The 13,683-nt window shown below is 40.0% G+C and overlaps 1 protein-coding gene across 1 annotated transcript in view; it reads left to right on the top strand.

The window, feature by feature from the left end:
* Positions 1-9,018, top strand: part of LOC112121037 (elongin-A-like) — a 39,928-nt gene extending 30,910 nt beyond the window's left edge. Inside the window, exons 6-11 of the mRNA XM_024220177.3 lie at positions 575-739; positions 1,369-1,466; positions 3,414-3,594; positions 4,150-4,273; positions 8,614-8,747; positions 8,888-9,018. Coding sequence (XP_024075945.1) covers positions 575-739; positions 1,369-1,466; positions 3,414-3,594; positions 4,150-4,273; positions 8,614-8,747; positions 8,888-8,949 — 764 coding nt within the window. The 3' untranslated portion in view covers positions 8,950-9,018. The remainder of the gene's footprint in view (positions 1-574; positions 740-1,368; positions 1,467-3,413; positions 3,595-4,149; positions 4,274-8,613; positions 8,748-8,887) is intronic.
* The last annotated feature ends 4,665 nt before the right edge of the window (positions 9,019-13,683 follow it).

The raw sequence follows: 13,683 nt of genomic DNA, 5'->3' as shown, positions 1-13,683 counted from the left end.
ACTTGCAGATGTGACAGCCTTATAATAACTGACAGACATGCTACTCCTTGAATGTGGAGCATGACATGATCTGAGAATGTGCAGGTGGATGCTGTGTGGGTTTCCCTGCATAGTTCTACTGATAAACTGCATTCTGGCCTTGAAATATCCGTGCTGTTACAACTCTTGGCTTCTCTAGTTTAACTACTAATTTTACCAAACTATCATACAATTTTGTAAATTAGACAAATGTTTACGAGAACTAAATCACCAGAGTGTTTTGACTTGTATAAGTCAGCATTTGAACTCTGGCTTCTGTAGGTAAAAGACATTAAACTCATTGCCTCAGTTGAAACTCAATCTGCACTTTTGCTCCTCGTACAATGTCAATACGTCCTGAATAGATGTAATAGAACTTCGTATTGCAATAAAAATGAACTGCATATTTTTCTACCAGCCATGTTTCTCAATTAGTTAATTATATGCCTTTAGGAAACTAGATTGCTTTGAACATCCTTAAAGAACTGCAGTATGAATCTGAGTATACATAGGCAAAACCCTTCTTTGAGATTTGTTTTCTTTGTAATTTCTGTAGCACCAGTCGCAGAAGTACCCCAGCAAATCAGTGATACAAATCAATTCACAGGACGGAGACTGAACTCTAAAATGCAGGTTTACTCTGGCTCTAAAACAGTCTATCTTTCAAAGATGCTAACCCTGTATGAACAGTGCATCCGCATACTTCAAAATAACATTGATTGTAAGTACTTTAATATGGGTTTCAGCAGGTGGAGTGGCATTATAGTGCTAGGCTTTCAATAGTGTAAGACTATCTTTTTTGTGATTGAAGAATTAAGTTTCTTAGGAAGTCCCAACTTTACATTAAACTATGATGCCATGGCAATAGAAACATCATGAAACAAAAGCCAAAAAAGCCCTCTTGCTTTTTTCTGTCTAGATGCTGTTAGTCTCATGTTTAATCTGAGATAAAACTGTATTTGGTATAAAATAGGGATGAACTGTCAAGAAAATAATTAGTATGTACATTCACCCCTTGCATCTAACTTGCATGTGAGTATTCCAAACTTTGGTGCGTGTCTGGGGGAGAAAATTTGGCACGGGGGGATGAGAGAGAATGGGTAGAGATGGTGAAATGGGTAGACAAGGATGCCTGTTTCCTCAAACTACCACTTTAATAGTCAGTACAGACCAGCTCATGTACAAACAGTTTAGGTTGTCCAGACCTCAGAACACCTGTTCCATTGGTATATATTAAAATAATCCTATATCTTTTGTTGGGTATCTGCTATTTTTAAAACTGTTTTGTAAGTGGTGAATCTTATTGCGTACATATGGGTGGGATACTTAAAATATTGTCTTGCTTTGTAGCACTACATGAAGTAGGAGGAGTGCCCTTTGAAATTCTTGAGCCTGTGCTAACACGTTGTACACCAGAGCAGTTGTTTCGAATAGAGGAGTGCAATCCGGTAAAGTCTTTCTTGTTCAATGCCTTAGAACCTATTCATGACTGCTTGTGCTCAAAATCAAAATAACTTTTAGTAAAACAAACTACAAAGTAAAAATTGTGAAGGTATCACTCTCCCCCACCCCAAATGGCTGGTTCATAAACTGATCAGACCCTCTGTATAGTAAGACTTTGTCTACAATTGTTAGGAGTTACACTCTGAAAAGAATATTTATTAGCATCTAGAAGTGTGGTACATGCTTTACAGAATGTATGCTTGGACAGGTCCCTGCCTCAAAACATTTGTAATCCAAATTGACAACACACAAAGGGCTGGAAGAAGGGATTAATATTTAAAAACAAAAACAAAAAAACTTAATAGTCACCCTCACTCTCTTCTGTCCTGTCTTTTGCCTTGACCTTTACTTACATTTTAATTCTAATATGTATAGAGTTCTATTAACTTCAATTTTATCCCTCATCACTAGTTATTTTTGTCCTTGCCTACAATATTCTCCTTTTTTCCTAGTGAAGTTAGCCCCTTACCTATTAAACTCTTTCTTCATCGCTCCGTGGAGCAGACCATAGCCTCAAACTGCTTTACTCCCACCGGACAAATGTCTCCCTCAACACCTAGGAAAAGTAAAAAGGGCATTGGCAGTGTTAACATGAAAGGGCTCAAAACAAAACTTCAGGTGAAACTTGGTACCTGTTGAGGTCCAGGGGACAAGAATTGGCTCTTAGCTTGAAGTTAGTTTAAATGAACGACACCGCTTGTTTCTGGACTAGTTTAATATAGTTTTTATTATATTTTCATTTTCCCAGCTTCTGCTTTAACTCCTGGTTGAAGGCAGGGGCTAGGGTCTGTTTATACTACTATGTCGACTGAGCAGAAGGGGATCTGACAGACTAGTACACTGCACTAGATAACTGCCTCTTCCCACACAGTTCCACATCGCTACAGAGACAGCTCTGGGAGTGGAGAGGAGGGGGAACTAGACTCCTACACTGACCTGTCTGGGGTGAGTTGGGGAGACTATTATCTGGAGAACCCATTGGTAGTAAAAGGGGATATGAGGATGTAAGCAGCCTGCTTTTATTACTCTTAGCTTGGAACCAGGCAGGGAATAAAGGTTTTCCCTGGCTTCCTTATAGCTGTTAAAAGAGAATCTATACAGTCTACCCTAATCACCCATCACAGTGATTTTTAGTTCTACTGTCATTGTCATGCCTCCTGGCTTCTTCACTGTATGTCAGGATCTGAAGCACCAAGGTTGTTACTAGGGGTGAATCAGGGAAGCCGGCATAGGACACACATTTACTTTTGCCCCTAAAATAAAAAAGGAAGGAGACAGAACAGATTTCAGATACTATCGTGTTCCAGCTATTTCAATCATCTATGTATTCCCAAGAGAAAAATGGTTAAGGTTGCAGAATGAAGAACACATCAGAATATCAAAGGTAAATTTGCTGCAGTAACCTCAACTCTGTCCTCTTTTACATACGTGTATGGTGAAAGAGCTTCAATTACATGATATTTCTGAACTGGATTTCTGGATACTTAGTACTCTTGGAAAATCAGGCCACTCTTCTTTAGATGCTAGCTTTAGGCAATCAAGTTTGAAAATTTTGGCTAATAACCATCTTTGTCTACAATATAATGAAACAACCTTTAATCTAATCTTTGACCAATGGATACATTAGATGTTGCTGAATGTGGCTTGTTATGCTTTCTGAATGTTATGGCACATGGTGAGAAGAGATGTTTACTAGAGTTTCTTTGGCTTGCTCCTCAGTCTTGAAGCAATGTAAATGGAGGATAACATTTTCAAAAGAGCCTATGTGATTTGGGATCCTAAAATCTCCTTGAACACGTATAGGAGTTAGGTGCCTAAGTCCCATAGGTACTCTTGAAAATGTTACTATAAGTCTTTAAGCATTGTTAATTACCTTTTTGCTTCAAACCAAGACATTTATAGAAGAGTCTGATCATTTGTGGAAGAAACACTGCCAAAGGGATTTTAAAAACGACCATCTCCTGGAATATGAGTCGTGGCGTGAAATGTATGTGCGGCTCTTCAGTCAGAGAGAAGAAAAACTAAAGACCCTCACAAAAAACATTATTTCAGCTCAGTCTGAAAAACCTAAAGGTAAATAAAGTCTACAGGTAACTTTTCCTTTAATGCCCACCCGCCCACCCCCCACATTTTCAAATTTTCAGAAATGCAATGTGTGGGATTTAGTGGTTTTTAAATAATTGCACTGAATGTTAATAAAAGCTCATCTCAGGGAGAGGTGATTGCTATTCCTTTGTGTTCAAATGCTTTTAAAGGTTGCACACAAGATTCATTCATGTAACTGATTCATGCTTTTTTAGACCAAAATGTCTGATCTTGATGGTCTAGAGCTCAGGAGCCAAAGCTGTCTGTTTCCTGTATTGCACGCACCATCACTGGGGCCATCCCAGACACTGTCTCTGTGAAGGAAGTGTGCACATTCTGTAATATTACTTTGTCATTGTTCAGTTGGTACCTTGATGTAAAGTTTTGTAAACCTGTCACTGTTTTCTTATATTTAACATTTTTCATTAAATGTTGGAAATCACATTGCCACACTGTCATTGTTGACTCTTCCTAAGAAAAGAAAAAAATTGATAAGTTTGATATTTAACTTTAAAAATGCCCTTCACCTTGTTTCCATATTAGGGCGACAGGTTAAACTGGCTTACATACATAGCGTGGCAAAACCACCGAGAAATGTTCGGCGGCAGCAAGAGATCTATGGGACAGCTGGACCTATTGTACAGCTTCACCCCATCGAAAAGAGCAAGTAAGTACACTGTTAGTGCACTGTGATTTGAGATTAGACGACTTCATGCTGGCCATGTCAGTAAATGAATGTTACCAGCAAAACCTTTGTATGAAAGAATGCAGCTAAACTGTAACTATTGCTCTTTTTTTTTTTTTTTTTTTTTTTTTAAGTATTTCAACTATCGGAAATATAAACTTACATTTTAGGAATTATTTGTCTGCAGTGTGCCCCAACTTCATCCCTTCTCTGCCCTTCTTTTTTTGATGGGGTGACCAAAATTGCACACAGTATTCAAATTATAGATGTATCATGGATTTATATAGAGGCAATATATTTCCTGTCTATCCTTTTTCTAATGGTTTCTAACATTAACTTTTATTGACTGCTGCACATTGAGCAGATATTTTCAGAGAACTATGTGCAATGACTAAGATCTTTCATGAGTGGTAACAGCTAATTTAGACCCCATCATTTTATATGTATAGTTGGGATTATGTTTGCCAATGTGCATTACTTTGCATTTATCAACACTGAATTTCAGTCTGCTTTGGACTTAATTATCTTGAGTAGTTTTGTATCTGCAAATTTTGCCACCTCACTGTTTACCCCTTTCTCCAGATCATTTATCAATATGTTGAACAGTTCTAGTCCCAATACAGACTCCCATTATTTACCTCTCTCCAGTCTGAAAACTGGCCATTTATTCCTACCCTTTGTTTTCTCTCTCTTAACCAGTTACTGATTCATGAGACCCTTCCCTCTTATCCCATGACTGCTTAGTTTGCTTAAAAGTTTTTGGGGAGGGACCTTGTCTGAAAGTCAAAGTACTAGATCCATTGGACTACCCTAATTCACATGTTTGACATCTTCCCTTCCTCCCCCGCCCCCCCCCCCCCGGCAAAGATTTCTAATGGATTAGTGAGACATGTTTTTCCCATTACAAAAGCTGTAATTGACTCTTCCCCAACACAGAATTATCACACAGATTAATAGGATATATTTTACTATAATTTCAACCAATTTGCCTGGTACTGAAGTCAGGCTTACTGGCCTGTCATTGCAATGACTACCTCTGGAACTGTTTTTAAAAATTGGTGTCACGTTAACTGTTCTCCAGTCATCTGGTACAGAAGCTGATTTAAGTGATAGGTGTTATACCACAGTTAGTAGTTCTGCAATTTCACATTTGAGTTCCTTCAGAACTCTTGGGTTAATACCATCTGGTCCTAGTGACTCATTACAGTTAAATGTATCTGTTTGTTCCAAAACCACCTATATTGATACCTCAATCTGGGACAGTTCCTCAGATTTGTCACCTAAAAAGCATGGCTCAGGTGCGGGAATCCCCCTCGCATCCTCTGAATCTAATCCAAAGAATTAATTTAGCTTGTCTGCAATCACCTTATCTTCCTTGAGTGCTCCTTTAACATCTTGATTATTCAGTGGCCCCACTGATTGTTTGGCAGGCTTCCTGCTTCTGATGTACTTAAACAAATTGCAATTAATTTTTGGGTCTTTGGCTAGTTGCTCTTCAAATTCATTTTTTGGCCTGTGTAATTATACTTTTACACTTGATTTTTCCAGAGTTTATGCTCCTTTCTATTTTCCTCAGTAGGATTTAACTTCCAGTTTGTAAAAGGATGCCTTTTGACTATAACCACTTTTTACTTTGTTTAGTGGTGGAGGCACGTTTTTGGTCTGTTTTATAATTTGGGATTTACATTTAATTGTGAGCCTCTATTATGGCTTTTTTTGTTTTTCTCTGCAGCTTGCAGGCATTTCACTCTTGTGCCTGTACCTTTTAATTTCCATTTAACTAGCTTCCTCATTTTTGTGTAGTTCCTCTTTCTGAAGTTGAATATTATTGCAGTGGGCTTCTTTGATGTCTTTTCTTCCCCCCCCCCCCGATGTTAAATTCAATTATAATAGCAACCACAATATGAAGCGGTTCAGCTATATTCACTTTTTGGACTAGATCCTGTGCTGCACTTAGGACTAAATGAAGAATTGCCTCTCCCTTTGTGGGTTCCAGGACTAACTGCTCCAAGAAGCAGTCATTTATGGTGTCAAGAAACTTTTCTCTACTTTCCATTCGGCACTGACATACACCTAGTGAATATGGGGATAGTTGAAATACCCCATTATAAAAATAGAAAACTCAATAATATCCTTTCTAGCAACATATTGGTTTTAACCTGAAAAATAAGCATCTGTTCTGTAGCTTGTCTAACATTTACCCAATGACTGGAAGTTAGCTAATGTAATGCCAATATTTAAAAAGGGCTCTAGAGGTGATCCCAGCAATTACAGACCGGTAAGTCTAACATCGGTACCAGGCAAATTAGTCGAAACAATAGTTATGTCAGACACATAGAAAAACAAACTGTTGAGCAATAGTCAACATGGTTTCTGCAAAGGGAAATCGTTTCTTACTAATCTATTAGAGTTCTTTGAAGGGGTCAACAAATGTGGACAAGGGGGATCCAGTGGACATAGTGTACTTAGATTTCCAGAAAGCCTTTGACAAGGTCCCTCACCAAAGGCTCTTACGTAAATTAAGCTGTCATGGGATAAAAGGGAAGGTCCTTTCATGGATTGAAAACTGGTTAAAAGACCAGGAACAAAGGGTAGGAATTAATGGTAAATTCTCAGAATGGAGAGGGGTAACTAGTGGTGTTCCCCAAGGGTCAGTCCTCGGACCAATCCTATTCAACTTATTCATAAATGATCTGGAGAAAGGGGTAAACAGTGAGGTGGCAAAGTTTGCAGACTATACTAAACTGCTCAAGATAGTTAAGACCAAAGCAGACTGTGAAGAACTTCAAAAAATCTCACAAAACTAAGTGATTGGGCAACAAAATGGCAAATGAAATTTAATGTGGATAAATGTAAAGTAATGCACATTGGAAAAAATAACCCCAACTATACATACAATATGATGGGGGCTAATTTAGCTACAAGTAGTCAGGAAAAAGATCTTCGAGTCATCGTGGATAGTTCTCTGAAGATGTCCACGCAGTGTGCAGAGGCAGTCAAAAAAGCAAACAGGATGTTAGGAATCATTAAAAAGGGGATAGAGAATAAGATGGAGAATATTATTGCCCTTATATAAATCGATGGTACACCCACATCTCGAATACTGCGTACAGATGTGGTCTCCTCATCTCAAAAAAGATATACTGGCACTAGAAAAGGTTCAGAAAAGGGCAACTAAAATGATTAGGGGTTTGGAACGGGTCCCGTATGAGGAGAGATTAAAGAGGCTAGGACTCTTCAGCTTGGAAAAGAGGAGACTAAGGGGGGATATGATAGAGGTATATAAAATCATGAGTGATGTGGAGAAAGTGGATAAGGAAAAGTTATTTACTTATTCCCGTAATACAAGAACTAGGGGTCACCAAATAAATAAAATTAATAGGCAGCAGGTTTAAAACAAATACAAGTAAGTTCTTCTTCACGCAGCACACCGTCAACTTGTGGAACTCCTTGCCTGAGGAGGTTGTGAAGGCTAGGACTATGGCAGCGTTTAAGGGAGAACTGGATAGATTCATGGTGATTAAGTCCATTAATGGTTATGAGCCAGGATGGGTAGGGAATGGTGTCCCTAGCCTCTGTCAGAGGATGGAGATGGATGGCAGGAGAGAGATCACTTGATCACTGCCTGTTAGGTCCACTCCCTCTGGGGCACCTGGCATTGGCCACTGTCGGTAGACAGGATACTGGGCTAGGTGGACCTTTGGTCTGACCCTGTACAGTCATTCTTATGTTCTTATTTGAAACTGATTAAAGTTAGTGCTGGTAAGGTGGCACTAAAAGGGAAAGCTTTCATTCAGCATTGTGGACTGACCATTTTAGCACATAGGATTACTTGTGTTCAGTTGACTTTAACTAGGTACCTGCAAAAAAAAAAAAAAAAACAAATTCAAAAAACTGTAAGAAAGATAAATTGAAGCAGTAGTTCTAAAGGACTTAATGACAAGCCATAAGTGATACTGTTGCTAAATCTTTGCACAATCTGACATGAACTGTGGTCCCTGAAATGTGATTGGTTTTATCTGTCTTTACCATTAACTTTGAGTGGAAAAATAAATTTTGGTGAAAGAATGAAGTACTGATGAAACACATTCCTGTTAAAAATATGGACAAGGTCTAAAATATGGCCCTTATAATCCCTTGGAGATAAGATGGGTCAGGTTATTGCAAACAATATGATCTGTTGACTTTTTTCCCCCTGAAACTTCTGTTTCATAATCTTACGTGTTTTTCAGAACAGGTTAGTGTTAATGACTTAACCCCCTGTGAGGTTTTTAAGCTGAACTTTCTCTCCCCCCCCACCTCGTTTTTGTTATTTTTAATAGAACAAAGAATCCAGAAAGCAGAGACCGAAATAACACCTCACCAAGCCCAAATGCAACCACTAGCAATGTAACAAATGGAAGCTCCAGCACTTACTCAAGTGGAGTGAGTCAGGATATAAAAAAAACAGTCAAAAGTAAGTAGTTGCAGAATAATTCCCCTTTACTATTTCTATTTGGCTGATAATATCATTAGTCATATTACTTTTAAAGTCACTTTGAGTTTGTGTTGAGTATTATACAACTATAATCCTAACTAAAATGTTTTCCTTTGAAGAAATTGCACCAATGATGAGAAAATCTTTGAGAGCATTCAAGAATAGAGTTGGACCACGATGAAACAGGATCTTGCATTTCTGATTAAACTTGTGTTAACATTTGCATATTCTACGCTATGTCTATGTAATATAAATTAGTGAATTGTGAATATAACAAAGTAGTCTCTTCAATGAAATAAAGTGGCAGAATGCACACACTGGTTTGTGATTTAGAATAAAATCTAAATCCTTGATTATTTTTTCCCCTGCGCATCCCCCCCCCATGCTCACTCCTTTGTATCCACGAACCAATTAGCAAAAGCGAATTGAAACAAGGCAACTCCATAGGAGTCTAATAGTATCAATAATCTGTAGCCAAGGAAGTTCATCCAGATTTTCATAAATGATCCTTGTAGATTATGAAGACTTGTGTATATGAACTTCATTATTTTTCATCAGTGACTGATGCAGAACTTAACATATTTATCCCTTTTTTCTATTTGTTTAAAACAAAAACTTAAGTAGACCAAATTCCATTATAGTCTTGAATGTTTCACAGTCAAATCTTTTGGTAGCCTCTAAACATCTCTGGAAAAATGTGCAAGATTAGACTTGCATGAAATAGAGACAGGAAATGGGTAACTCAGAGGAAATGATTAGTGCTGCTCTTTGCCCCAAAAAGTACTACTACAAATAACTTGTATTTTGATGTTGCATAGACACATGAAGAGTGTCCCAGCTATGGCTGGTAGAATACTTTCTATCAAAAGTATTTTTGGAAAAAATGGGATTTTCTAATGAATTTTTTTTTTTGGTGAAATGTGTCTGCTTTTTCTGTGGAAAATTGCAACTTTCCAGTTTTTGAACAACAGCTTTAGTTTTCATCCTGACCTGTGTGGTCATGGAACTAATTCCTATTATTTTTCATTGTAATACTGCCCTCTAAACACACGCAGGACCTACAGCAAGAGCAGAGAACCAGAAGATACTAAATTCCCTGAGCTTGTGCCATTTGTTAGGGATGGTGTTTGGGGATCTTGCAGGAATTCTGGCAACCCCGACACCCTCAGCATGGGGAGTGAAGTGTCCGGACTGGTGCTGTCATGAGACTTGCTACTTTAAACCCAAGGAAAACATCTGGTTGAAAGATGTGTTGGTTTCCAGTGTGGTCTATTGTTTGCAGTTGGAGGAACGAAGCTAGTGCAAGTATCAATAGAAGCGCAGCAATGGTAGCATGGGTAGCAGTAGCAGAGGCAGAACTTATTCGTGCCGAGTACATACCCACACTAGCTCTCATGGAGAGCACTGGCTTAGCCATGCTGAATACAAACCTGCCTGAAACTGGTGGGTATGTGCATGCGAGCAGGGGAAATCATACCCCTAGCTCATAGTGCAGACATAACCTAATTCTAAACCAGTTTCTAATCCATTACAGAACTCTACATGTCAATGTATAGCCACTCAATTTCCATATTTCCTCCCTGGAGGCTAATCACTCAAAAGCTTTCTGAAACTGTGAGTGAATTACATCAACCAGTTCTCCTTTATTGACACTTTGACATGGTCAGACATAAATAATTAATGAGGCATAGTTTGGTGTTTTTTTTTTTTTTAAAGCAGAAACTGCTGGTAAAATTCTGTTATAATTATCTGTATGTCTTAGAATTCTAATTGTAAATAACATTTAAATCGGAGTCGATCATGATTTAAAATTTTTTTTAATTCGTTTACATAGATTTTTTTTCAATTTGATTTTTATTTTATATGTTGCTAGTTCTTCAGTTGTCCTATTTTGCACTTTGCTAAAGTGAATGTTTTGGACTTTTCTTTACTGTCCTAATCGTTAGTAAATCTCAGATTTTACACAGATTTTTTTTTTATCTTAAGAAGCTTCACACTTTAAAATGCTCTTGTGTGGTGAAAAGTCCAGGGCCTCATTAACATCCTTACTGTGAAACAACATAAATTCAAGCACAAAATTGATAAGCAAATAGGCCTATAATAGTTGCAACCAACAGCACCTTCCAATATGTTGAACTACCAGAAGTAAAGAAAAGTTGAAATTCTTTGGCCAGGCAAACCCTGAGATTTGACCAAACCTCCCTTACGGTTTTGCAGTTTGAAGTCAATGATACTTGTGCCCCTAACTCACAGAGGTGCTTTGGAAAATGTGACCTCTGTGCCTTATCTCCCAGCCTGTGGCAGCAGTAGACATAGGCCTTATCTACACTACAGAGTTTTGTCAACAAAAGGTCATTTGTCCTGACAAAACAGTGGAGGTGTACATTACAATGCTGCTTTTGGCGGCAAAACTCTCTTGTTTTGGCGACAAAATAATTCCCCTCCCGTCTTGACAAGAGGCATTGAGCTTTCTATTTGTGGCAGTTATATCAACAAAGTGTCAGTGTAGACACCACACTTGGTTTTGTCACTATAAATGGACACAGGAGGTGTCCCAAAATCCCCATGCTGACCACTCTGGTCAGCAGTTTGAACTCGGTTGCCCTGCAGCCAGGTAAACAAGCATCCACCTTGCCTCCTTCAAAGGCCCTGGAATTTTTGAAATTCCGCTTCTTGTTTACTCGGTGTGGAGAGCTCGTATCACATCTTCCCAGGTGGCCGTGGTGGCTCCAAGTGGCAAATGCTTTTCTGCTTCTGCGAAGCTGCTGGATCTGTTGAGTATATGGGGGGAGGAGGCTCTCTAGTCTCAGCTTCACTCCAGTCTTAGGAACTTCGATACCTACAGGCAGACTTCTCATGGCTCATGTGATAAGGGCTACGAATGGGACACTGTGCAGTGCCAAGCAAAGATAAAGGGGCCAAGGCAGGCGTACCAGAAGGCGAGGGAGGCAAACTGTCGGTCTGGTGCTGCTCTCAAGAGCTGCTGCTTCTATAAGGAGCTGGATGCCATCCTTGGTGGCAACCCCACCTCCACCGCCAAGAGCCCCATGGATACTTCAGCAGGGCTGGAGGCAGCAGACAGAGGACCTGACCTCCAGGACGAAGTCGTGGATGAGGAGGTAGAGTTGGAGGACTATATGGAGCCCATGGCAGGGTTGTCCGGTGATGTGGCAAGTCAGCAACTTTTCCCCACTCCAGAGGTGTCTAGCCAGTCCCAGCAGTCCCTCTCTGGCTAGCAAGAAGCAGGAGAGGAGACTCCTGGTAAGTAATCTTTTTGAGTTACTACAGCTTGGTTAAATGACATTCAGCTTTACATTTGCTTTGTAAACTATACAAGTGGGTGAAGGGATAGAAATGTGCAAGACTAGCTGTGTTTGAGTGTGCTCCAAATTCCCCATTGCAGTGCGACGGAACACTGTGTTGCACACCAAGACTTCATGGGAATTCTCTTGAGCTCTCTAGGGAACTTTCCTGGAGGTACTTGCCAATCCTCTGCCGAAGGTTCCTTGACAAAGCTGCTTTGTTCCTTCCCCCATTGTAGGAAACTTTCCTGTGCCACTAGGCAATCCCTTGTTCAGGGACCAAAGCAGTGCACAGGCGAGCAGCATGGGGACCAGGTCTGAAGCCACATGTCTGCAGTAGATGCACTCTTGCATCTTTGCTAACCCTCAGGAGTGAGATCTGCTTCAGTGACGACCCCCCCCCCCCCCCCTATGGAAACCGGTGGCAGAATTTATGATATTATCCCTAGTAGCCTGCACTGATTGCCTTGAAACATCAGCATCACTTTGCCCCAGCTTGAACGCCCTCAATCCACCTGGGCAAAACTCACCATGCGTAGGGTGTTCACTGAGATATGTGCTTGCCAAGAGTCAGTTGGAAAGTGACTGGTGTGTTGTAAGAGGAGTATTTTACTGTAATGATTCAATGCTGTGCATGAACTAACAATCATGCTTCTGTGTATTGTTTCGTGTGCTTCTGCAGATGTTGCCTTCAGGGGAGCCCTCTACTCACGGGAGGAGTGCCTCTGCCAGATAAGGAAATGACCAAAGTGTAGCAAGGAAGACGTGCTTAAAGCGGTGCTGCAATCCTCTGAGGAAGAACAAAGAGAACGCAGGGAGTGGAGAGAAACGAAAGGCAGAACAGAGTCGAGCTCGTTCGAAAGGCCCTTGGGCAGATGATAGGTCATGGCTACTTAAGTCCTTAATCAAGCTACAGTCCGAAGAGATGCATGCTCACCCCCACCACAACCAATACAGAACTGTTTTCCATGTCCTCCCCAAACTCCTCCCACATATTCCCTTCAACTTTCTGGAACATTTTGGTATCCTGCTCGCTCCACCCCTTCAGACCCCTTCCAAAATGATAGTTGGATTTGTGCACAGCTATGAGAGCCTTCAATGCCCTGCACTGCTGCCTCCCTTCCCACCAAGTCTTTAGTGTGTGTTCATTGGTGTTTAATAAAAGCAAACTCTCTGAAAGATAATCACTCTTTATTTGTGTTCTCCACATAGTGATTGCAGTTGATAGTTAAACACATACATGCAGTTTAATCATTTGCTGACTGCAATTTTCACTCACGAATAGTCACAACTGTTCTGCTTCATTAATTGGAGTTTTGTTTGTTTGCCTGACAGATTTCTGTATACAAGCACACATTACTGGTTCTCTCTCAAAATGTTCCCTTAAAGCCTCTCTGGTTCGAATTGCCCCCCATTGTGCCCCTTTAATGGCTCTGGCATCAGGCTGCTCAAAATCAGCAACCAGGCAATTTACCTCAGCACTCCATCCCCTGGGCAAACTTTTCACCCTTAGCCTCACAAAGGTTATGGAGCATGCAGCAGGTAGCTATGACCATTGGAATGTTTCCCTCACTTAGATCTAACCTGCCATAAAGGCAGCACCAGCATGCTTT

This window comes from Terrapene carolina, unplaced genomic scaffold (genome assembly GCF_002925995.2).
Source record: "Terrapene carolina triunguis isolate 2854851 unplaced genomic scaffold, T_m_triunguis-2.0 Scaffold42, whole genome shotgun sequence".
Lineage (NCBI taxonomy): Eukaryota > Metazoa > Chordata > Testudines > Emydidae > Terrapene > Terrapene triunguis.
The sequence above is the reverse complement of the archived record's forward strand: the minus strand, read 5'-3'. Positions and strand labels throughout refer to the sequence as shown.